This window comes from Lottia gigantea (assembly GCF_000327385.1).
Source record: "Lottia gigantea unplaced genomic scaffold LOTGIsca_249, whole genome shotgun sequence".
Taxonomy (NCBI): domain Eukaryota; kingdom Metazoa; phylum Mollusca; class Gastropoda; family Lottiidae; genus Lottia; species Lottia gigantea.
Window position 1 is genome coordinate 43,296 of NW_008708745.1, and position 27,971 is coordinate 71,266.

At 33.6% G+C, this 27,971-nt stretch overlaps 1 protein-coding gene across 1 annotated transcript; it reads left to right on the forward strand.

The window, feature by feature from the left end:
- Positions 1-9,480: 9,480 nt before the first annotated feature.
- Positions 9,481-27,931, forward strand: LOTGIDRAFT_175163 (hypothetical protein; the record flags this gene model as incomplete). The annotated part of the gene is made up of 26 exons (XM_009055518.1): positions 9,481-9,754; positions 10,129-10,184; positions 10,755-10,960; positions 11,273-11,393; positions 11,966-12,032; positions 12,721-12,816; positions 13,159-13,352; positions 13,692-13,763; positions 14,200-14,263; positions 14,761-14,837; positions 15,278-15,360; positions 15,910-16,062; positions 16,281-16,413; positions 17,063-17,172; positions 17,760-17,850; positions 18,226-18,366; positions 18,825-18,911; positions 19,251-19,322; positions 19,727-19,780; positions 20,259-20,339; positions 20,455-20,559; positions 20,635-20,703; positions 21,245-21,337; positions 22,186-22,310; positions 24,133-24,165; positions 27,901-27,931. 26 exons carry the CDS (start codon positions 9,481-9,483, stop codon positions 27,929-27,931), a joined length of 2,688 nt encoding a protein of 895 aa, XP_009053766.1.
- Between the last annotated feature and the right edge of the window lie 40 nt (positions 27,932-27,971).

Consider the following 27,971-nt stretch of genomic DNA (forward strand, 5'->3'; position numbering starts at 1 on the left):
AAGACAAAAATGTGCGATGTTTGCTTTTTTTATCAAGAAGACTTTCATGACCAGGACCTAGTATATATCAACATTTATGTGAATTTTATATTGATTAACAAATAATGCTTATTACTCAGTTAAAATTACCTACATGGCACAACACGCCCTGTAATCTGTTGTTTCAGAACCCAAAAGTACCCAAAATAATTAAAATCTTCAGCCCGTGTCTGTTTATTCTCTCCACTCCTCCCCCCGACCCGTCACGGAAAGCCTTGTACTGACCTTCGACTTTTGAGATGTAAACAAGAACACATTCACCAATTAACCAATTTATTTGGTACGTGTACATGTTTCAGCCTTTTTGGACGGTTATTCTAGCCCCTTTGTGCAGACCCAAAAATATGAATACAAAAGTTTCGTCCAATGAGTGACCCAATGGTTTAACAGAGTTCATTTAGGACAGTTTTCCTTGAAATTCAAACTATTAATATCCAATATAAAGATCCTTAAAAGTCATGTCGAACTTATAATGTCCAGTCAAGTACCCGTTAAACTTTGATTAAATAGATTTAAGTCACATGAAATATGAACCGATTGTTTGTATTGACTAAACAAGAGAAGTTTATGGTTGTTTTATAAGACTGTACTATCTACTATGATTGTTATCTAACTATAAGGAAGTTCAATAGAATTTGGGGATTGGTGACTAAATTCGAGGAAAACCTTTCTTGCCCATGCTTGTAAGATTTTTAAAGTTTTCCTCGTGTCGACTACTTCTAAAATTACATTATTCTATTTTATTACATATTTCAAAACTTTTCCCCGACAGATGTAATTTGAAACAATTAGTATAAAAAACTTTCCTGAAGGAAGTCTATTTACAAAGTATGTCTTGACATAGTTATATGATAGTCGTCAGGAAGAATTAACTAAATACCTAACAGAAAAGATAAAATCTCAATTATCACTTTAATCAGATTTTAGATAAGTTTATAAATCACAATTCATCATCTTTAACATCGTATTGCTGTAGTTTAGTTTTTAAAACAGTCGACCAAAGATATTAATGCACGTCCAGGGACGATCCAACTTATCAACAAGAGCAATCCACTTTATTGTTAGATAGTTAAAGAGACAGCTGCGCCATTTTTTTTGACCAATCGTACCTAAGTCTGATAAACGGGAATTTGTTAAGCTAAGCTAATCAGTAATTATGTTCACTGCTCATCGTCCAAATCCACGTGTTTCCAGAATTATCCGCGATTGAATATTAAAATTAGCAGCTAATGAACTTTCCACACGAGGATCAATTATAAATGAGTAAGTATTTTATAATGAAAAGTGATATCAGGTGTCTAGATGAGTAAGTATACCCTATCTGGCGCCACACCCATCATAGCTGGTTAACATACACTACAAACAAGATGAATAGGAACATACAATCTATACGACATGTAAAGAGTCAACAATCAACGTTCTGTACATTGTTTTGATTAATTGCTATCATTTTACTACTTCATGATAATTATTGCTGTATTAAATATTAAATACACGGAAACTCGTGCAGATCGACCATAATAATGGAGCTAGTCGAAGACGACTGTTAATGTTTTGATATAGCTGATCGATAGTCCAATGTCAAGGTTATGAATATATGGGTGTATCTCGCGAGGCAGGTATGCTTACTACCCATTATCTCACTATCGAGGATATAAGTAGATTGGTGACGCTAGAGAGACCTAGAATCTTTACTGAACTGATCCGATCTGATCTCACTGCCAAGGCTATAAATAGATGATAATCGGCGCCGATAGGGAGATAGGGCTTGCTTTTACCTAGAATCCATTTATCCTAGGTTATTTTGACATTCGCTTCTCGTCCCAAGCGTCTACTCAACTCAAATCGATTTAGTTATTTGATTCCTTTAAAACTGAAGGTAGAATCATAAATGTTGAGAATAATCAATACTGATGATGACCTGTAGAGTTTGATTAATTATTGATTAGACAGGTAAAAACAGGTGATCGATACCCAATCAATACTGACCTATATCACCATAACACTCCGTCAACTGACTTGATGGCAAGGGATGCGTATACAGGGTCGTTTTCTCAATTGCGCTATTGAAATTTCGAGATCGTCCAGAAATTTGAAACATAACAACGATACCAAACCATCTAATGTTTTTGATGCTTTATAGTCCCTTGCGTTCTTTTTTATTTCGTTGATCATTAGTGAGCGTCCGTATCGGACAATTTGTCTGGTTTTGCAAATCTTTGAAAGATAAAGTTTAAAGGGACAGAAAACCATTTTCGGAGGGGGGGGGGGGGATTTAGTCTTGAATAAATTATGTAAATATAGTCTTCAGAACTACTAGAAATATACGAAAACCTCATAATTCTTTCAAAAATATCATAATTGAACAGTAAATGGTTCCGAAAAAGGAAAGCATTCACAGCGCGTGGATTAATTAAAAGTCTATTTACTCTCACCCCCTTTGTTTTTGAATCAATTCATCCATGTGAATGTTTCTGATAATTAAAAGAATTCCTCGGTTGACATTTCTATCAATATTTATAACACGTCGGAAAGATATCGATTTCGTCAATTTGCATTGGGTTTGAAAGTCAAATCGAACCGCTTTCATGCAATAAAGCCTCAGGTTTCGTATTCATACTTTGTTTGACTGCGCCAAACAGTTTCGTCCATAACATAATTAATGCCTATTTTTTTGGGCATTATTTATATTGGTTATTTATATTAGTTATAATAATTCGATATCCAGCCAACCAGCTTGTCTTGGCAAAATGTGTTCTGTTCTAAGCAAGGCTATCGGAAAATGCCTTCTACCATCTTGTCTGTGTTGCATTTCTTGGCAATAATTTTACAATGGTAACATTCTGAACGTTATACTACACAAAATCTGGTCTTTGGCCAAACTCTAATTCTAGGGATGGTATCTATCGAATTTTGTAATAATCAGACATTATATTATGGACATAAAACAAATGACGAGTTGTGTGAGAACCGCCTCATGCTCAGTTAACCAATGAATTGAGCTCCTTCATTATACGGAACAGATGTTGCCTATCAATTTGCAGGAGCAGATAATAAATTACCGATTTTTTATCACTCAGCAAATGTGCCGGGTCGAACTTGTCCGTCACAAGTTCAATCTACATTCATAATACAGGTAATACAACTTCCTTGATAGTTCCTACATTCATAATAATACCTGTATGGCAATGATTTTTTGTGATTTTTTCTGCATGATTAGACGATTGTTTTCATGGTTAAAAAAATGCACAATAATTGAATCGGTTAGGGAGTGTTTAGGTGTATTGAAGTGAGACTCAAAAGAAGCACTTTCTTCAAGTCATGATTTTTCAAGGTTAAGTAATAAATGTTGCCTATAAAAATGCGGTTGGTGGGCTAGGTTTAATTGAATATATATTTTAGGAAAGATTACTAATTCTATTCAATACAGAGTTATTGATTAAGGTTATTGAGTAATTGTCATGTTATCGTCTTGTTATTATAATAATGAAATGAAATGAAAGATCTGAGAAAAGTTTTAAACTTGATTGCAGTCAATGAGCACACAAAGCTCTAAGACATGGAATGGAAAATTCGGATTCTAAATACTCCAGAAACATAATACAAGGATTCAACTATGCCTTTGGAAATAGTAGTACAGACGTTATTTCGTAATTGGATTCAAATTGCAAATCTGGATGTTTGGGTAACTCCACTTGGCAAGTGAAGTTATCTGTAAAAGAAAAGCACAACAAAACTTCCATCTCTGTATATTATTCTGAATAGTTTTGTTTTAGCTTGTACGTGCAACCCCCGTGATCGTGAATATCATTATGATTTTCGCTGTGACTATTATAATGATGAACCCGTATCAATACGACCTGTTGCTCGAGTCACAAGATTCAACTGTATTGTAACAATATGTCTGTAAAGGTGCGGGCACACGAGCGATCTTGGTCGGAGACTTTTGTCGCCGATTAGAGTCTTGTCTTGAGTTTTAACTACTGGAACGTGCACACGGAGACAAAAATCCCCAGTCGGTCGTTTTCCACCTTTTCGATAATCACGCGCGGAGCATGCAATTGAAAGGAAAAGGAATCTGATTGGATGATGACGGTCTGTCTTGCAGACGATAATACTGTCAAAGACAATCATTAAACTTGTTTGATACTAAACATGTAGGCGAGACGATAATCTTATCGTGGAAGTACCGGCACACGTGAGATATTACTCAAGATTCGAGTCAGAGACAAAAATCTCCGACCAAGACCGCACCTTTACTTGATGAAATACAACTCCTATTAGAATGATGCTCTCTATAACTATCAATACGACCCAGTGCTCGAGTCACAAGATACTACCATGTTATTTAATAATATGTCTGTAACTTGATGAAATAAGACACTAATTTTACAACAATAGTTTCAATCAATTAGTTAATACGATAATTCAATTCTATACAGAAATCCTAACCTTTAATCAAATCAAGTCAAACATAAAAAATACATATTAAGTTTTAAATATTCATTAAAAATTGGGTGTCACCAACAAAGACAAAAAGAACATAATCTACCACAGATTATAATGATAACATAAGATTACTATAGAAGTTAAAACCACACTGGAGGTCTGTCATGGCGGTATCACATTAAATCTCCACTGACTCAAGTCGAGCCCATTAAATTTCTGATTACGAAAACCATGACACCCTGGTTTATATGATTTATATATGTGTTATTTACAGAATAGACTTTAAAATCTAACTTTTGACTTTTAAATGTTTAAATGATTTAGCCCCTGTCTATCTGATTGACCTTGTGTATGTCTTTCCCTTGCTATGTAGTACCAACAAACTGCTCCTAAAACGCCTGAATTCACACGAACAATGTATGACCTTTCCATCGTTTTGGTCTTTTCAAACAAAATAGTTCTTCACCATAATACCAATTCATTTTTGTTGGTCAGGCCTATGTGATGTTTATGCTCTGCAATATTTGTTTTCATTGTAGAATTGTTTTGATATATTAAGTTATAAAGGATTATTACTTTTTGGACCTGTATTGATATGGTTTATTTTAACACGTTTCTGAAAGGTGTAAGATAGAATAAACGTATAAAATAACAATAAAATATACTTTGATATAATCCTCCATATGTCAATCTTCTCCTTCAAATGTTTTATCTGTCCGAGTCAGCTATTTGCCTCCAGTAATAAACATTCATAATTTTGCACGTACATGCTATCATGGACAAATCTTCTCCCATTTCACTTTGTAATGCATTTTTATTAACCCTTGTATTAGCAATATCAGATACAAAAAAGAAGGCTGTAAAAAAGCTTTTTTATTTATTATTTTGATTGCCATAAAAACTTTACTTTCAGAATGGTTGAACTATTCAGGGAATTCCCCTATTACTTTCCCTGTAAATTCTGAGAAATGTAAACAGGCAGGGTTAGTTGTAATCATCTAGAATCTAATCATTGATTTTCAGTTACCTAGCAACTCATAATGACACCAGGGTTAAAAAAATTATACACTAAGGTAAAAAAAATAAAATATCCTCGTGTATTTGTCTAAAGATCTAAACCTTATATTATTTAAAAATTATTGGTATTATTTCGTTTCATATTATTAAGCTTTAGTTCAGGTAATCACGTATTAAAGTGATACTACGTCTTAGAATTAACATAAAATTTAAGAATTTTAAACTTGGCCAATAATAGCCAGTAGATATACCTGGTGTCATAAATACCATAACAGGATACTTATATAATCCGATAAATCCAAAAAATACTTAGTAATTATCAATAAATATGCAATTAACTATTGAAAAACGCTTAATATCAAGAATACGCGTTTTTCAATAATTACTCTTAGTTTTATGAATTTTCCAAATTTTACAGTTGTAACTTTATGACACCAGGTAAACTAACTGATGAATATATAATTATATTGACCATTTCGAGAACTTATATTTTATGTTTATTCTAAGACGTAGTATCACTTTAATGTAAAGACTTATGTTGCCCCGTAGGTCCAATATTTAACGCTACAATTTAAAACCCCCAACCTGTGTCGAAATTAATGCTACAAACTGAGACTTCGTTTAAACGTAAATAGAAATATGGTAATTTTGAGATAACTAACTTCCGTTGATCAGTTTAGTTATATTTTATAACTTGATTCTACAGATTTCGCTCTTAATACATCTGTAGAAATACCACAGTTTAAATAGTCCAAAATACACCACTTGTAGATTGATATAGAAATACCACTGTTAAAATAGTGCTCAATACATCAATTGTAGAGCTATATATGAACATCACTGTTAAAATAGTGCTCAATATATCAATTACAGAGCGATATAGGAATACCTCTGTTAAAATTGTGCTCAATACATCAATTGTAGAACGATATAGAAATATTACTGTTAATATAGTGCTCAATACATCAAATGTAGAACGATATATCAATTACAGAGCGATATATAAATATTAAAACAGGACCTGAAACATGTTTACGCTTTGCGTTCCTAGGGCATATTATAAATTATTATTATCACAATGTTTAAACTTACCTTATTCAAGGTCATCGTTCAAACTTGCATAATGCTCATATTTAAACTAAAGCCTGGCCCACACTGGAAAATTATATTTAATGGAGTATTTCGTCGATCTAACCAACATTGATCTAATTCGAAGAGAGAAGAATGTACAGGACAGTAGTTACCATGCAAAAAAATAACATTTAAAAGCTTTTGAAAGAGGTGTCGAATTTACCAAATAAGCAATGAACGTTATTACATTGGACTTTGAGTGGATGCCGAATAGCAAACTCAATACAAAATGAATATTTTTGGTATGTGGACTCCCTGAACGTTATGTCGGTTAACGAACAATACTACCATACTACTCGGGGGCAATCTGATAACGGCATAAAAATTTTAGAATGTTTTTTTGTTAAAACTACCATTTCAATTTACCGTAGATAAAACCTTTCGTGATAGATAGAGGAGTGTGAATAGCGCATAAATAAAGTCCGAGTCATGTGTTGATTTTGTTTGAACATGTTCGGTAACTTATTACATGTGTACAATGATAGCAGTGTGGGTTGTTTTAAATTGAGGACTACAACCTAAAGTCGAGCAGGTACTTTTAATTCATTACAGCGCTATTATTTTCATATGTCGCTTTGTCATCATCACTGTCTAATTAAAATTAGACCAAACGTTCGTTCCGTTTTTTATAAGCTTTTATTTTTGATGTAGCCAATTCATTTAGGAAGTTAGGTAGTGGCTATATTAAAAATAAAAGGTAATAAAAAAAAATAGAAGAAAGTTTGTTCTAATTTGAATTAGTCATCGTCTGTGGCTACTTAAAAGTTTGTTTTATGAATGGATCTAGAGTTCAAGCTAGCAGAAATTGAATACCGGTTCCACATGGCGATGCGTATTAAGTATTTGGTACATTTTTGTAAATCATTTTTTTTCTGAGATGGCACCCATGGAGTTGGTTCAACCAGTCCCTATGTTGTTTTAGGTTTTGTTTTGATAGTCATATATCGCTCTACAATTGATGTATTGAGCACTATTTTAACAGTGGTATTTCTATATCACTCTACAATTGATGTATTGAGCACTATTTTAGCAGTGGTATTTCTATATCGCTCTACAATTGATGTATTGAGCACTGTTTTAACAGTGGTATTTCTATATCGCTCTACAATTGATGTATTAAGTACTATTTTAACAGTGGTATTTCTATATCACTCTACAATTGATGTATTGAGCACTATTTTAACAGTGGTATTTCTATATCGCTCTACAATTGATGTATTGAGCACTATTTTAACAGTGGTATTTCTATATCGCTCTACAATTAATGTATTGAGCACTATTTTAACAGTTGTATTTCTATGTCGCTCTACAATTGATATATTGAGCACTATTTTAACAGTGGTATTTCTATATCGCTCTACAATTGATGTATTGAGCACTATTTTAAAAGTGAAAATATTTTATTGTATTGTTTACATTATGTTTAAATTCCAATTGATTTGTAGGTAATGAATAACCGATCAGTGTTAACATATTACTAGTATGATAATCATATGACCAGGACGCGTTACATTCAGAAGAGTAGGCCATGTAACATTCTATGATAAATCTATCGTCACAAGATCAAGCAGGAATTAAAATGTTCTATGATCGACATCCTCAAGATGGTGATGAATACAAAAGTACAAAAGATTTCTGTCTATTTTTTGTCATTTCATGATTAAATGCTTCGACCAAAAAAAGATTTTGTTCAGCAAATTATAAAACTATTCATAAACATGTCTTACAATGTCTTAGTTTGTGTTTTCAATAGAAACATTCTTCTATTATAGATGTTCAGATTTTATATTTGTTCAAAACAAAAGTTTAATGATCTGTTTCGCGCGACAATTATCTCGCCATGTTTTGTTCTCTATAGCAACAATGTGCATGTCGAGCCTCTGGTCTATAATCCATGTAAAACACGATAGCTAATATACCAAGCTTGGAATCGAGAATCAGCTCGTTACAATTATTCTAGCAAGGGCTCAAAGGTCTGCAAAACACGTACATCCCTTGAACTCTGAGTTTGAAGTATAGTTAATATTTCTATATTGAAACAGTCATGTGTACGAGAATATGTTAAAACTTATCAAACTCTTTGTTTCTTGAAAAGAAATCTGGGATGGTTTACTTAGAGTGATTGTAAAGAGGTTTTCTAAAAAAAAGTTATGTGTATCGGAGACACTGATAGCATCAATTTGCACCATTCCTTTTTTCAGTCAGTCGCCTGTGGTTCCTGCAATCCACTAAAGCTTAAGTGTTTAATGAGGTCACTAATCGCAAGGTATGCTTGTATCACATTATGCCCTTCGCGATTATTGACGTCCACTCTAACCACTAAGTAATTATTGATAAACAGGGTTGGTATAGACCAAGATTTTTGTTATGTTATTTTTCTTATATATCGATCTATTCCATTGTTTTAGTAATATTTATTGTTTTATCTTTCAGATACATAGGAAAAAGGTTAAGTCCGTAGAATAAAATAAAGAAAAATATATTGATTAGCTTTCAAATCGGATTCCAACGACCTGAAACAAACGGAAACAGGGCAGTAAACAAGCTAGAGGACACTTTAAAGTCATCAATCGAAACAAGTTTACGGACTTTAATTTCGAATTTGTAAAACAAGTTGACGGACGCTTTCAATTCAATTAGATAATATTCAAATCCTTTGGCTAATACGGAACTAAAAACTGAAACAGTCTATGAAAGGAATATTGTTGACTTAGACACAAGGTTTGCTTGAAGCTGGTAAAGAAAAAGGATTAAGTGAAACAAAGTTTGAGGCATAAGCTAACCGAGGAGTTAATACAAAGTGCCAATGTTATAGTGATATCTGTGATAAATCATAAAATCAAAATGACAATAACAGTGTTAAGATTGACTAGTTGTTTTATCGTCTGGGGTGTTGTTTGTCTCACAACTATTCGAGGAGCGGACCCAGTCCTTACCCCACAGATATTGACTAATGGTTCCAACTCAGCCGACAGTAACAGTACGATTACCTGGGGCGCTATGCCCGAGGGTGAGGAATACAAGGCGAATGATAAATATGACGATGGAGGGATGGGACCTTTATTTGACTTTGCCAGAAGTTTCATCAACACGGCTATACCCAATGGATTCCCGTCCGGTAAGTCATCTTTGTATGTTATCTCATGTATTAAGATGCGATACTTTTAAACGGAAAGAATTGTTTTATATCTTTGTCAATGGGGTGGTAGGCTGTCTCTCAGGAAAAAAATCTGTCGGAGATCTTTTTAACGGGGCAAATGAAATTCTACCTCCAACCTGTCCTATTTGAGCTAACAACGACAGGTAACGCCATACAGTGCATGATCGGGGAAATCAGTTATCCTTCTCATTGCACACCTCATGGCGTCACCCGTTGCTCCGGCCAGTAGCAGAAAAACAGCCATATAATGACCACAACATTAGCAAACAAGAGTAGTACCTTCAACCTTATTAAACAACAATACATGTATGATATAATTGTTTGTATTTTAGACTTGGTGAAAGATTTTATGAACGGTAATTTCAAAATAGGAAGCGACTACATGAGAGTAAGTTTGAGAACAATAATTTTATTTTTCAAGTATTCTTCTTGTCTCGCATTTCACTGTGTTTTGGGTATAACTGGAATTTATACTGGGTGGCAATTTATTTCTCTAAATTAAGGAACTTTGTTGGTACATTCATCTGAAACAAAATTATAATTTAAGCGGCTTAAATATTCCAAAATCCCAATAAAACGCATGGTTGGTAAGGGGAGTAGGCATTTGTAGAGTTAGATTTCGTTCAAACTCATACATCCTCCCAACTCTGCTGCGTTTCGATATGTCAGATCAGGTTTTATTTGCCTTCTGGATAATCAGTACTACCAGTACTGTTAATTGTAAAATCCCTAAATAACTCGAACGATTTGAAAATGAGCTGTTTTCTGTAATGGGGATCGTCCGAACCCATACAACCTCCCAACCCTGTTGCGGTTTGGTATGACTGCTCACATTGTCAGTGGCCCAACTCGATGTTTGAGGGGGGATGGACTTCAGTGGGTTGGGGCTCATCCCTGTGAAATTTGTTGTAAATTATGCTTGTGGAATGTTTGATTTATTACTTATTGATTATTTCAGATAGTGCAGGATTTCGCTGGATACGGGGCGTGTATTGTAATCGGGTTTCTATTTATGATCATCTTTACTCTGGTCGGCTGCTGTTTCTGCTGCTGCCGTTGCTGTGGAAACTGTGGCGGGAAAAAAATACAGAAACGCTCGTCAAGTTCATCATGTCGTCGAAAAGTTTATGGTGTGGTTTTGTTTGTACTTGTTGTTTTCACTGGGTAAGTCGTGATGTATTAGCTGGTTGTACATTCTGGGAAAGCCCCAGGAGTTCCCCACAGTCACAAGCCACACCTCTGCTACGATTTCCATTCGATATATTGTGATAGCTCAAGTTTATCACTTCTCAGATTTGGATGAATATTCTGTATTCTTGTGTCCAATGAAAGTTGGATCAAAACTACCATCACCCTTTCCCCTATCAACTCCACAACCTAAGTCACTGTGGTAAGGTGTGTCAAACGGAACTTCAACCCGCTGCTCTTCGTCCAGCCTAAGATTCTGTGTATTTGTATTCCCATGATATATTTCAGTGTTGGAGCTATATGTGTGTTTGTATCCAACGACAGGATCTCCTCATCCTTGGAAAGATATGGACCGACTGTTACCACCAATCTGGACGATATGCTCTCCTTTGTAGATAACACAGTTGCTGTGAGTACGAATTTTAGTCCAAGGATTCTGTCGCGTTCAATTAACTCACACCGCCCGACTTTTGGAAATAAAGTTAAACAGGAAATTGTGTAAAATGTTATCAACTTATATGATAGATAAGCTTGCCTTCTTCATTACACTACTTCATGCAAGTCTTGTATCCATATGGTCAAAGTGACGAAAACTGAGTACTCGGTGACCCGGTGATTTTTAAGTAGGCGCTCAGATTGATAAAAACTATAGATCAATATCAAGATCTAAGTGTCTCTTACCTTATCGGAAAGGCTTAAATATAGAAATCCTGCCGTTTAGTTTTGGAACGACAAAGGCAGCCAGAGGCTCCACCAGAAGCCAGCGGATTTCGAATAGCGTGAGATGTATTTGGAGCACTAAGAGAGCTCAATTTTCACTTCAAAATAAGACCTTTCACAGGCCTGAGGGGTGGGCCACAGCCCAATGGCCCTTCCCCTATACGCTATCGATAGTGGGTTATATGGTAATATAGCCTCACTGTTACAAATGTAGTTATGTAGCAAGCTTTAGTACAATCAAACCCAAATCTTCTTTTACAGCAAGTAAACCACCTACTGAAGAAAGATCTCGATTTTACATTCGATGTTGTGAATAGAGATTTAGACAGTAAGTAAAGAAAAGAAGAGAAGAGAGAGTAAACATGAGAATATAGCAAAAGGGAACACTAATGAAGATAATTCAATAGCAATGAATGTTATTTCTTCATTGTTGTTTTGTCTTAAGGCTTCCCGTTTGCTATATTCTCACGTTTACCCCCTCTTCTTCTTTTCAACTGATGACGAAATATTGTTGAAACATTATGTTATGAAAAAAGTGTGTTATACCATGATATATTACCTTCTCTTTTTGTTGCATATACTCTCCGGTTCTAAATCTCCTCCTCAGATTAGCTTGTTGTATTATCATTGGCGTTAATGCCTCAAACAATCAAAATTATTAACAAATACAGTATACTGTCATGTCTATCAAATATCAAATAGTAGGTGCAGAAAACATTATATAATTATGAAAACTATTTCAAACACATCAACCACACAAGACTATACAGACTCCTATTGATTTTCAAATAGTTTGATTTGGATGACGTCGAGTACAAGGGAGGGGGTGGGGGAGAGTTTGCAAGTTTCTTAGGGAGTGACTTATTACTAATTTCATTTTTATATGAGTATTTGTTCATATTATGAAGTCAATTTTGGATTTTTAAAAATCTAACTATCATGATACCATGTTTATTGGTGTAAAGTGACACTTGACGTATAAAAATAGATTATTTTTTAATTTTATTTCTTTGCAGATGTTGATGTTTTAGTTGGAATTCCCGTCCGAAACAATTTAGATGCCAGTATAAGTGCAACAGTCTTGTTCGATCAAGTAGGAAATCTAGAAACAGGTAATATTCAGTTTTATGTTTTTCAGTGCGGGTTACCTCCAACTCTGCATTGTTGTTCGAACATCTTTCCAAAACTCCAAATCACTGTCTTCCCAGGACGTAGCCAGACTTGATTGTATGAAGGGACAAGTAATATATCCGGAGGGTCAATGGTGTATGGTATAAAGTTGCAATAATGGAATTGTTCGGTTGTCTTGATTTTTCAGGGGTAGGGGGGGGGATGCAATCTATTATTTCGGGAGGGAGGTGCTTGTAGCTAAGGGCCTGATCTTTCCACGATCAAACCTATTGTGCTACCAAATCTCGAACAATACGTCTTTTATTTTATATTTTATGTTGTAGATGTGTCCACTGCTATCACCCAATTCGATGCAGTTGATGCAGATGTCACAAGATTTAAGGCTGCACTATCAACATTTAAATCAGAAGTTGACCAGTGGGTAATTGACTATAACAATGATAAGGCTGCCTGTAATTCGCCTTGTAACTCTTTCCCTGATGCTTCCACTTTGTCAACAGACATTGATCCCAATCAGGTAGGAAACAGTATATCAGCATGGTATATCCATTACTATGTATGTCACGTTGTCAAACCGCCAAAATATTTCTCATCATTGCATGATTATATCAATCCTATCGATGTTATATTTTGTATTCCTAAGCCTTATTTCGTACTTCCGCTTCAACCTCCGCCTCTTCCTCTTCCATTTTCTATTGTTATTCTTCCTCCTCCCCCCACTTCCTCTTCCTTTTCCTCTACTCCCCCTCTTCCTCTACTCCCCCCTCTTCCTCTACCCCCCCCCCCCCCCCCTTCTTCCTCTACTCCCCCCTTTTTCCTATTATTAACATTATATAATATATATATTATATTTAAGATCGATATTAGTGGTTCTAAAACTGAGATTGATAAAATACGAAATAAAAATATGGAGACTTTAGTCAGCACGGTGAGTAATGTTTAATACATTTAGTAGTTCCATTTTATTGAATAAATAAACCAAGCAGTAACGATCCGATTCGCAAAATGAAACCCGAAATTCAAACAATATACTGGTAAACATTGGTAGCATGAGGAAGTTTATCAATCACTAGTGAGTAAGTATTATATAATGAATGAGACAAACTGGAACTTCGAAAACAGGATTGAATAACTGATGAACTAGCAATAGCCAGTTTTGAGGTTTCTGGGTCTATTCCGGAATATTTGGGTTTCATTGGTCAATGATGTAGAAGGAAACTGGGTCCAGTCGTTCTTATGATACAATATGCTACGCCTCCTGCTCAAGTTTATGCACGTAAGAGAACGAAGAATGGGAGTACAGATTAGTTCTTAAGCCGTAAAAATCAATTCTATGTTGATTTCCAAACCTGTACATATTTCAGGCTCGTAATGATTTTAACAATATACCAGAACGCGTCAAGAACGAATCAAAAACATCCATACAAGGTAATTATGTTTGTATTAAAATTCAACTTTTTTTAAATTACTGACATCATAGGAAGCTCGCTAGACATTCGAATCATCTTTGTACTTTCATATATGAAGGATATTAACGAAATCTTTTCTCCAAGTGCTCTGTATTATCTGAATTTGTTAATGAGCAATCCCCTCTCTTACCGCTCCCCCAACAATGCTTCAGTTAAACACCATACAACATTGCCCTAACTTTCCCCTATGAACAATCAAGTCTGTCTACGGGCCAGTTGCTAATATTGTACAGTCAATTTGAAATTTTCCAATATTAACCAGAGAGGATTGTTTCATATGGTTATATATTTTCCGATGTTCAGAATGTTTTCACGTTAGCTTTATTCCTCATTACAGTGTTGATATAAATATTTCAGAACATGTAAACTTGTAAACCATATTAAATCCAATCCGTCTTCATTAACCCAATTATGTGCATAAGAGTAGGACGTAAAACTCCAGTTATTTCTTTTCAGATATAAAGAACGCAATTAACTCGTATAAAAGTAATATAAAACCAATAACTGATTCCATCAATGATCTTCAGAATTCTGTAAGTGTACAATTTTATCAGTTTTACAGCCACCCCGCTCTTACTTTATACCATTGACTCTGAATAAAAATAGAAACCATTAGAATTAATTGCTGTTACTGTGCATATTCTTTTCATTTTAAAACCCTTTTTTAACACTTCGGTTTTTCTTCTCGACGAGGGATTCTACGAGGTATCACCTGAATGTCAAGAGTGTGAGTCAGTGTTAAAGATAAAACATCGTCTGCAAATGTTCCATCGCTTTTCACTTTGGCTAATGTATTTGTATCAGGTACAAGGCAGAGGCGTAAATTTTTCATCAGGAGGGATAATCATTTAAGCATGAACAATGTCGTTTTGATTTAGTAAACTATAACATTTCATGCGAACCTCTGAACCACAGTATTTTCAGTTTTAATTGATATAGAAATAACTATAATGAAATGATTTTAAATCATCAGTTGAGCGGCTCCATTGATCTTGAAGATATGAAAGCTCAAGTTACTTTATACTCTAAAGAAGCTAAGAATTACGATCAGTTCAGGTAAGATATCGTCGACAAATTCCCAACTCTCTGAAACAATTCGACAAACGAAAATACTAGATAGGAATGGCGACTTACCCAGCATTAGCGTTGTTGAATTGACGAAACCAAATACCTAATAAACATTATGGACTCTGTGTTCAGTGGCGTGCCCCATACCCTCAGGCCTATGAAAGTCTTATTTTGAAGTGAAAATAAAGTCCTCTGAGTGCTCAGAATACATTTCAGGCATCCGAAAGTTTGGGGACCTCTGAAAACCTTAAGCCCCCGGCATCAAGGGCTTTACGAAACCACGATCCCAGTGACTTTGAGTTGGCAAACCCGAATACTCGATGGCCCAACGTCATTAACTGTAGGAGCCTTGTAAGAGGTTGTAGAGTTACCAAACCTATTCTTAAATACGCATTATAAACTATTTGTATTATTAGAATGAGTTATGGATGTCCTTGATATTGATGGAACAATAGTAGCTATACCAAGATGACATGTACAATGAATGAATATTTTTATGGTACTATTTAATATAATATAAAATGTTAATTTTTCTAGATGGTATGGTGGTATTGGACTGGCCTGTATTATAATTTTGATTGTCGTACTACAGTTCGTTGGTCTGGCTTTGGGTGTCTGTGGCAGTGGTTCTGATACAGTACCTACAGAACGTGGCTGTTTATCAAACTCCGGGGGAAATATGCTCATGGCGTAAGTTTATTTTCTTGAAACAATTTTGTTTAAATTTACTGTGCCTCATTTCACGATATCCTACCTCCTTGGTGCAGAAATTCGACTTGGAGTTAAAATATCCAATTCAAATACAGGAATTTCGACAAAGTAAATCGAATTCGCTGAACAAGAAGGAGATGATATGACACAGTTTATATATATATTATCATTTCAGAGTTTTATGATTATTATTTCAGAGCTGTTGGTTTTATCTTTATATTTTCCTGGTTGTTTATGTTTTTAACAATGTTATGTTTTATGCTTGGTGCACCAATGGAGAGATATTTCTGTCAGTCTCTCGCTGATCCTGAACTTAAAGCTATTAATCAGGTAATATCTGAAATTCTTTACTTATCTACCAATTAACTTGAAGATTTTGACTGCTCATCTTAGCGAATGAGTACCAGAGGCTTGTAACACCAGTATTTATACTACGCAAAGTGCCTTTTTTGTACTGTTGTAACCTAACACTCATTTATATTCTCGAGGGTGGTTCACTGTTGTATTATTTTCTGTTTATAGAGACATCAGACGTGATCTAACTCTAGGTTATATTCTAGAGAGTGGTCCATTGTTGCACGATTGTCTGTTTATAGAAACACCAGACATACCTTACTCTGGGTTATATTCTAGAGGGTGGTCCACTGTTGTATTATTGTCTGTTTATAGAAACACCAGTCATCACCTAACTCCGGGTTATATTCTAGAGAGTGGTCCATTGTTGTATTATTGTCTGTTAATAGAGACACCGGTCATCACCTAACTCTGGGTTATATTCTAGAGTGTGGTCCACTGTTGTATCAATGTCTGTTTATAGAAACACAAGACATCACCTTACTCTGGGATATATTATAGAGAGTGGTCCACTGTTGTATTACTGAAACACCAGACGTGATCTAACTAGAGAGTGGTTGTCGATTGTTGTACTATGGTATGTTTTTATTGAATGTATAGGAATATAATATCGTTACGTTTCTAGATTTTAACTGATGTAGTAAAATTAAAACCATCCACTGGAACTGGCTCATGGTTAGGAGAACAAATATTTAATGATCCAAGTGTTAGTTTGACGTTTGAAGGCATACTTAGGTAAGTCAAAGAGGCTCTGAGCGCCAAATTACAAGATATATGTATAAATTTTTAAATCGAAGTAATACTTCTGTTGAAGAATCGCTGATGGAAAAACATTTTGAAAATCAGTCTGACAGTCTGACTTTGAAAAAACTAATAACCAAAACAAAAAGCCATTTATTTGCGATCACTGGGAGAACTGATTTTATCCCGTTTTTCTCTAAATCTCGGTTCCAAGTTGTTACATGTATATATTATGAATCCATTTTGCCAGACCTGTAAGCTTGTAATACAGCAGGTTGTACTTCATCCTTACTTAAAGTAGGATTGAAATTTTAGAGATTCACGGAAAGCAGACAATGATCAAAGGCCTGACAACATGTTTCAAAGCAATTTATTTTCGTTTTATTGTGAACGATCCTAACGTTGAAATTTTATTTTGAACATTGATATGCACAGATTATATTGAGTTCTTTCAATTCATAACCCACACGATTAAAAGAACGCCAATACAATTACTTAATTATGTATTTCTATCCATTGCAGTATGTTATTATGTTGTTACCACTGGTTGACTTGTAGTAATATTTGTATTTGTATTTCAGTGATTGTAAGGAAGGAAAAACTGCTTATTCAGCTTTTAGTTTGGAGAATCTAGACGGCTTCAATTTAACTAAAGTAACAAATTATAAAGACGTAAGTTGATGAAAGAAATATATTTATTATACACCTTAAACAAATATTTCTTCTATAATTTCCCCTTTTCTTAACAAATTATTGATCAAATATTAGTACAGCCAAATTAAAATCAATCATAACCAGAAGAAAAATAAGAAAAGTTGAATATTGAAACTCAACCGTACGCCATCTATTCTGCTTTTCAATCTCATGGATTCCATTAAACACCACAATTTAACATACACCGTGTATTTGTGTTATTTTGCAAATGTGCAAAATCCCTCAACCCTGCAAATAAAAAAGATTAACACAGGAAACGATGGGAAGTGTAGACCTGTCAATAAAGGGAATCAAATGACACACTAATTCTATTTTTTTTATTAAATGTTTTAGTCAATCGATATAGAAGATCAGTTAAACTCTATTAATGTAGATTGGACTACTGTTGAAGTGGCTCCTCAGTCTCTACAAGACAACCTGGATGACTTTAAAGCCAGTATAGATAATATGGACTTCGCAACATACAACACCGAGGTATTCAAGTCTTTGTGTTTTTCACGTCTTATTACTTTTTCTTCTATCCTTTTTCATTTTATTTTATATTATATTTTTACATGTCCACAAATTAAACAGCATTTGTCATTTGGTATCCTGAATTCAAATCTCAAATCTACATTCTTTTAATGAAATGACCGGTTTACAATCCAAATCCCAAATAAATATTATCTATGACATTGTGACTCCCTATATATATGACGAGTTGACAGCCCAAATTCCAGATAAACATTATTAGCTATGTGGCCTCTCTGACGTAGATGGCGAGACATACCTACATATCATATTAGTTGGCTCTCTTAAAGTGACGCAGGGTTGAAAGACCCAGAATGACCTTAAACGGCATAACTTATCTTCCGAACTGATGGTTTATGAAATTTGTGGAGATTTGGAAACAATTTGATCTCTACTTACCAATGAAATTTGTTTTATTTCAGCTAAACAAAAATGTGTCTGGTCAGAATCTAACAGCCTTTTTAGTAGATTTTAGATCGAAACTGGATGATCTGAGTGGTGATAAAACGGTAAATTATTGATTGATTTTTTCTAGTACTCATTGTCAGGGAGGGTCTTAGTATTCGTCAAAGGGAATGGAATATTCTTGTATTTGAGGAATTATAAGATGATATACATTAATAATAATATAGAAAGTAATGAGTAACTACAATAATTCTGGGTTGAGACAAGATGGTCAAAATATCGAATTATTTGATGTAAAACTGAGCTTTATGTGACTTGAGCAATTCATCTGATGTCTCGCATATTGTTAGTAAATCTTCTCCTGAACAGATGCCTTATTCTTGAAAATTCAAGTCTCCAGCACGAATTATCTTGATGGCATTAAGAATTGTTGGTTTTTTTAGAATTTAGAAGCACGCTATAATGAACTAGTGGCTATCAGAAATGGAAGTTATACTAATACATTGAATGCCAAGGTAAGTACAGATTTTACAACTCAAGTTAAATTATGATTATTTCTTCCTGCTTCCTGAACTAGGCTCCATAACCTCGTCCGGGTCACGCTTTATAAATATATGAGGTGAATAACTTCAAACCATGTACAAATCACCTGTTTCAGAAAGAAATTGTATGCGTCTAGTTAAATGCAAAAAATAATTGGAATCGACTGAGTGTCTTCGAGATTTCATTATAGGGAGTAAACGATGTAGAGTTACCATTCTTATTAGAATTGATACTGTTTAGAATTTCGATACAGGGCACATGCAAGATGCATCAAAGGGAGATAACAAGCAAATATCTAATTGCCTCGTTGTCAAAATAGATCTAGAGTCTTTACTCTGTTCCAAACACAGTTTTTACGAGTACATGTATTTTACAGGATGAATTAAAGAATAGTATGTCAACACTTGAAACAACATTTAGTGGACTTCCGGTAAGATTTTCTTTATTCTTATTAATGTGAATTGTTGAAATGTTGTTTACAGTAAAATTTACAGTTTACCATATAAACTGATAATGACAATGTAAATTGTTAAATAACAGAACAAAATGTAAATTGTTGAAACGTTGTGTACAATAAAACTCAGGAGTAGTATATCATATAAACTGATGATGACAATGTAAATTGTTGAAACGTTGTGTACAATAAAACTCAGGAGTAGTATACTATATAAACTGATGACAATGTCAATTGTTGAAATGTTGGAGTAGTATATTATATAACCTTAACATGGCAATATTGACATATATAACGCTTGGTTCAAGTCGACTGGCTATTCAAGCATTCCATCGCATCTGTCACAGTGCTCCTATGTTGACTGTTGGTGAAATTCCCCCAGATTCTACCAATAATTTGTCGATCAAGCTGGACAGTATCTGTTCAAACTAAAATGTATTCCTGTTTATTGTAGGCAAAGATAGATGATTTAAAGACCAGACTGATTAATGTAGAAACTGCTCTACAGACCAATGGTAATGCAATACTACAAGGAGTAAGTATATCAATTACAACAAACAATTCCTTGAAGAAATCTGAAAGAAAATTCTATACATAGAAACTTTAGGATATCCTATAATATGATTGATTGTGTATTTCTGACTGATTAGGATAACCCTCTTCGTCAATGTTTAAATACCAGTAGATCCTACCCATTTCAAAGAGTACGACAACGAGCACCTACATATAGAGGCGGATTGGATCCATTAGTAAAGGTTTGAGTAACAAAGCGTGATATTATGAAGATGATTTGGACGATATGATTTTGAGAATTTTGTTATATTTTCCAGGTTCTTGGATCGTATTCACAGAGAATATTTTCTATCGTTGATTCACTGATTTCCAGAGCTGTTGATGGGGTAGGTTATTTTAAAAAAATTTTTAAATATTTGAAGAAGAGTTGAAGCCAGGTCATGAAATCTTGAACAATTATTGTCAGTCACACAAAGTATAGTACCCGTTAATCTCTCCCAAGTTCTTAGCCTAAGGGGGTTCAAAAGTCAATGCAGCTTATGATGTCTTTGAGATTTTATCTGTTCTAAGCCAAATTCCAGTGATCGTGAATCTTTCCCAAGTCTGTAGGGAGATTATAAAATTATAGATAATTAGATATCCTTAGTCTCACAATTCCTAGCGAATTTTAAACCGCACCCCTAATTAATGTTTAGTTGGGTCGAGTTTCTCTTATGTGTGTTCATGTTTACAAACCAAATCGTCTGTAGAAGTTTGTTCATTGGCTGCTTTGAAAGTCACGTGACATGGATATTAATTACCCTAGTCTTGAAGAGACTATACACAATATAAAACCATGGTGCTATGTAGGTTTAGTGCTATTAGTGTTATTGATATAAAAACATGACACGTTCAGGTTTGATATTGTAATTTTGAATTCTATTTCAGTTGAAGAATGATATAGCTAAATGTACACCAATCTATAATCTCTACCAGTCTGTCATTGTTATAGGAATGTGTAAATACGTTCTAGATGCATTTGTAAGTTGTTAGTTTTTTGTGTTAATTGGTCGAGAAATACTGAAATACTTTCATATTTTATTTTTCTTACACAGATGATTGCAATAAAAATTCTGTACAAGCAAGACAATTCCGCAAATCTCGTTCAAAGTATGGTAAAATCGGGAGTAAAGAAAAATCAAACCTTGAGTTGGAGTCAATTTTCTTACATAAAAACTAGAATGATGAAAATTGATACTTGATAAAGATTAATTGGAAAAACTAGACATGTGTTTCGATAATAAATAGTTTTATTTAGTCTTATTTGTAATAAATATATCCAAATTAGTTTTTCATGGGTCCATCGTACAATCTGAAAGTAAATATATAATTTGCATTACACTGACACAAATGAGCGTAAACAATATCTGGGACTGACCGAAAACACTTTTAAACAAACATAATACCATATGCAGTCGTTTAAACATCAAAAATATGGAAATAGCACCGAACTCTCAAAGCACATTTGGCAACTTAAACTGAAAAAATAATAATTACAAAATATCCTGGTCCATTGATAGAAGAGCTAAAGCCTACACAAATAAAACCAAACGATGTAACCTGTGTCCAACCAAAAAACTTTCCATTATTAAAGCCCCTAAACACACTTCTCTAAACAAACATTTCGAACTCGTCTCGAAGTGTAGACATGAGAATAAGTTCTACTAAAGTTCTACTTGTCCAGTAGAGACACAGGCTGAATTATATAGGTCAGTTGTCTGAAGATCACATAGCGTGAAACTCCCGAGTAACAACAACATGTATTTTTATATTTAATAATTCTATTTTACATTGAATTTAATCTCGTATTATATTAATAATATTTTCAGAACGGTTTCTGGTTCTCTGTTGGTTGGTGTATATTTTTCTTTGTTCCCAGTACCATCTTTGCTGTGAAGCTAGCCAAACATTATCGTAAAATGAGATTTCTGGATGACTACGATTCAACTCTACCGTAAGTTTGTTATTGCAATTTTTTTCTGAATGTGAGTAAGTTATACTGTTATGTATCTGAAATGAAATAATGTTTTATATCCTACTGTTCTCTATCTTATTGGACTAATGAAATGAAATGGAGTTTTATATCCTACTGTTCTCTATCTTGTTGGACTAATGAATTGAAATGGTGTTTTATATCCTACTGTTTTCTAGCTTATTGGATTAATGAAATGAAATAGAGTTTTATATCCTACTGTTCTGTATCTTATTGATCGAATGAAATGAAATGGAGTTTTAAATTCTACTGTTCTGTATCTTATTGGACTAATGAAATGAAATGGAGTTTTAAATTCTACTGTTCTCTATCTTATTGAACTAATGAAATGGAATAGAGTTTTATATCCTACTGTTCTGTATCTTATTGGACTAATGAAATGAAATGGAGTTTTATATCCTACTGTTCTCTATCTTGTTGGACTAATGAAATGAAATGGTGTTTTATATCCTACTGTTCTGTAACTTATTGGACTAATGAAATGAAATGGTGTTTTATATCCTACTGTTCTCTAGCTTATTGGATTAATGAAATGAAATAGAGTTTTATATCCTACTGTTCTGTATCTTATTGGACTAATGAAATGAAATGGAGTTTTATATCCTACTGTTCTCTATCTTGTTGGACTAATGAAATGAAATGGTGTTTTATATCCTACTGTTCTGTAACTTATTGGACTAATGAAATGAAATGGAGTTTTATATCCTACTGTTCTGTATCTTATTAGACTAATGAAATGAAATGGTGTTTTATATCCTACTGTTCTCTAGCTTATTGGATTAATGAAATGAAATAGAGTTTTATATCCTACTGTTCTGTATCTTATTGGTCGAATGAAATGAAATGGAGTTTTATATCCCACTGTTCTGTATCTTATTAGTCTAATGAAATGAAATAGAGTTCTATATCTTACTGTTCTGTATCTTATTGACCTAATGTAATGGAATGGAGTTTTATATCCTACTGTTCTGTATCTTATTAGTCTAATGAAATGAAATAGAGTTCTATATCTTACTGTTCTGTATCTTATTGACCTAATGTAATGGAATGGAGTTTTATATCCTACTGTTCTGTATCTTATTAGACTAAGGAAATGAAATAGAGTTTTATATCCTACTGTTCTCTATCTTATTGAACTAATGTAATGAAATGGTGTTTTATATCCTACTGTTCTGTATCTTATTGGACTAATGAAATGAAATAGTGTTTTATATCCTACTGTTCTGTATCTTATTGGGCTAATGAAATGGAATAGTGTTTTATATCCTACTGTTCTGTATCTTATTGGACTAATGAAATGAAATGGTGTTTTATATCCTACTGTTCTCTATCTTATTGGGCTAATGAATTGAAATAGAGTTTTATATCCTACTGTACAGTATCTTATTGGGCTAATGTAATGTAATAGAGTTTTAAATCTTACTGTTCTGTATCTTACTGGATTAATGAAATGAAATAGAGTTTTATATCCTACTGTTCTGCAACTTATTGGGCTAATGAAATGAAATGGCGTTTATATTTTACTGTTCTGTTTCTGGAACAGTGGAAAAAATGCAGTTTCATGTCTCATTATCTGTATCTGTTTGATAAAATAAAACGGTGTTTTACGTCCTCCTGATCTGCACAGCTAACTGATGAACAAGACCTAGTGGAATAGAATAGAATAAATAAACCAAGTATTAGGATCCGAACCGCAAAACGAAACCCGAAATCCAAAACCAACCAGCTATGGGCGACGAAAGGGTTAAACACAATTAAAACATTTGTCTGTTTTTTTTTTCAGATCGAAGAACAATGATGTTATTAGAAATGGAAGGTGAGTGTTCTGTTGTTTCCATTTGTGACAATTACAGCTTCTTTACATTACAATATTCAAAGCTTTCATCGTCTATTAATCATCAGCATGCAAAAGGAAAAAAATGCTTTGCTGTATTCTGTAATTTGCATGGCAATCAGGATTGTTTAAAAATTTGCATAAGCGGACATAGTAACTCAGACATGACAGGTTAATATCGTCAAATCGACATGCCTGGTAAATGCATTAAATCAACAGTCCTGATGTATATCAATCACATCATGCATGAATAATTTTTTTTTTGACTTTTATCACCTAGCGATCCGCCACCGGCTTATAATTATAGGTATGCTTTATATATATATATATATATATATATACTCAATGTTTATTCGTTTGTTAATTAACTTGTCATTCTTTTAGTCGAGCCTGAATATGTTTTGCTCGACATCTAGATTTTATATTAACATGATTGAGGCACCGAGTCCTGGACGCAAATCGGTGTTCCGTTTTCACAACTTTTTTTTTTGTAATACAAAAAACTCTACAGGGGCCATGGAGAACGGCAGCAGTTGTCCGGACTTAAATCTAGCATTCGTTTCAATGGCGTTCTATCTGAAAAACGCTTTTACAAGATTTGTATCAGTATCTTAACATTAGTTTTTTTAATATGATTTTTTTCTGTTTGTAAATATCAAACCCTGTCATAATTATCCATAATCTTTTATTTGTCAGTCCACCACCGGCCTATAATTTTGGAGACGGGTAATTTTTCAGGTTTTTTTTAAATGATTCATAAATGTTAGAATTAATATTGTAAAAACTAAAACCTTTAACTTTCTTCACTCGAGTCTTTCCTCTTTTAGATTTTTAGTCAGTCGAATTCTTTACTCTTTTCCTTTCATTATTCCAAACATAAATAGTATAATTATCCTTTCTTTAAACACAATATTTAAATAGAGATTATCGTCTTACTTTACTGTATCTTGAATTTCAATGGATTTTAACCCTTTTCTTATAGATGAATTGAAGTTATGCTTATTACTTTCTGTACCTTTTTCGTTTAAGGAATCGAAACCTCTTTTACACCTTAAAAGCTAATGAATGAAATTGGTCTTTTACTTGTCTGGTTGTTTGTATCTTGCTGGATAGATGAAATTGGGTTAAATACTGTTCTGTTCCATTAGGCCACTGAGTTTTACATCATATTTTTCTGTATCTTATTAGACTAATGAAATGAAATGGAGGTTTAAAGTTTATTTTTCTGTACATCATTAGACTAATGAAATGAAATGGAGTTTTACATCATATTTTTCTGTATCTTATTGGACTAATGAAATGAAATGGAGTTTTACATCTTATTTTTCTGTATGTATGAAGACTCTAGACGATATTCTCTTGACAGAATTTTTGCTAATTTTGTGTAATTATTAGGGTATTACTTTATTCTTCTTCAATTTCTCTCTCCAGTTCCGCTCGAAACTGTTAAGGCTAGAACATTTTTGGCATCGCGCCAGATATTTCAAAACTCGTGATTAGAAATGAACTGTATTTCCAGACACCAGTTTGCAACCGGAAGTGAAGTCAAAAATGCACTTAATACAAATTATTAATTGAAATTTTCAATTCAAACTTATGTTATCTTGAAAGAACATCTGAATATTCTTCAGGTTCAGAAATTCGAAAAATAATTGAAAACATTGTTTGTTCCACACAATTTTAGTGGATCGAATCCAAATTTAAATTCCAAAATGCCTGAAATGACTACAAACGTCGAGTGAATAAAAAATTCAGTTTGCTCATTTTCTACCTCTGCTGTGTATGCAAACCCTATCTGTTTCTTGAAATTTGCAGATGAAAGAATTTAATACTAACGATATTTTTGATCTCTTTAAAATTACAATTTGGAAAATTATCCAGGTCCTCAAGAATTCCTTTATCAATTTCGAATTCCCAACTTCCTTCAAAGATTTTTCTGATAGGCCACAAACCGAAAGCGCATTTCTTTTAACCTTGACCTTTGACAACCTTCACCTTTCTACAACAAAACATCTTATTTGGCTACAATTTCATGTTAAACCTACATTGTTTTTAGTTTGAAATTATGGTATTTAACTTCTCATAAGCTTTCCAACAATGTCTTTATTTTAGGTTTGAAAATGGTTTTGATATTTCTAAGTACTCTTGTTTTAATTAATGTAGACTCTATTCTAACAGAATTATTACAAATTCACAGTTTTAAGTAAATACATAAAATGAAATATTTTGCATAATCATTATTTATATTATTTTTTAACACCTGCATAAGACAAGATAATAAAACAGGGAGTAAGGAAGTTTATGTATCAGGGTCAAAAGTCAATTGATGCTAATGGCACACTTTGTGGCTTAAATGGAAAATCTAAACAAATGGCAGATGTTTGAATATGTTAATGTTTTTAACGAAAAATGTGGAAATTTCCGACTAGTGTAGTTTACAATTTCTTTCTTAGTAATCTAGGTTAAAACCTAGATTACTAAGAAAGAAATTGTAAACTACACTTGTATTGTAAATTTCCACTTTTATCTAGTTATACACTTAGTTTAGCTTTAGATTGGTTTATATCGCACATTAATATTAACTCATGTACATGTAGTCTATTTAGGTTGTTGGCTGTTACAGAGTCAGATAAACTAGGCCCTGTTTTATGGGGATTATCTACACCTCCTAAGATGCGTTTTTCTAACAAAATATTAAATTACGATGACTGTAAATTAGTGTTGGGCCTCACCGTAACTTTCGTTTTGCTAGTATCATTTGACCTTACGACCATTTAACTTTTAAATGGCCGACGGGAAATCAAATTCGGTAAGAAACACTTTTATGGAACCGCATAGTGACATGAATGGTGCTACTGTAGGGATGTGATTATGATGGTATAACTGAACTATAAAAATATCCATCGTTTCGAAAATATCTGAGTTTAGCGGATCCGATTAAATAAATAGGTTTAAAAACCCCACACTTTCGGAGGTCTAGTTTTGCTGTCTCGACACCAGCCGACAACTTACAAAATTTCAAAATATCATGGTCTGATGTTTCGGTCTAGTAGTCTTTCTCTATCGTCTACTTCAGAGATAATGGGTGTTTACAGCTGTACATATTACTATTCAAAATGAAAATTCGACTTACTGTTTGCATACAATTAAAAAGGAAGGGTCGCCAGCTTCTGTTTTATTTAGAATTCATTTAGTACAGACGATCTGGGTCTTTTCATTCTGATAGGTGATACAGATAGCTGCAATTGAGATAAGATCCATTGGGCCGATCGATCTTTACGAAAGTCGTGCTTAAATTTGACTATCAAATGTAGAAAATGAAAGGCTTAATCCTAACTTTGCAAAGTTCGACTTTAGCCAAAGTTCAACTTTAGTCAAGGTAAGAGCGCTGCATACGGCCCATTGTCTATTAAGTTAATCCTTGCAATTAAGGTAAATACCTCAACAATCATGTACTTGCTCCACCAAAAGAATCCAATAGTTGTTCTTCACTCTGCACTGTAAATAAATATAAAAACTAAGTCAACCTAACAATACGAATTTATGCAAAAAATTATTGGAACCAGTTTTGGGAATTGTTTTGATTTTGACCGATGAATTATTGATTCAAGTCACATAATTCTTATTGGTTTAATGGATTGGTATGGTTTTAAATTCTATTGTTTGGTTAATGCAATGGAAATTGTATTGAAATATATTTTTTTTTGTATTTTTCAGAAATAAAGTAGGTCATTCTGATAAGTTTTAAGAAGAAGAAGAAGATGAAGAAGAAGAGATGAACGATCCGT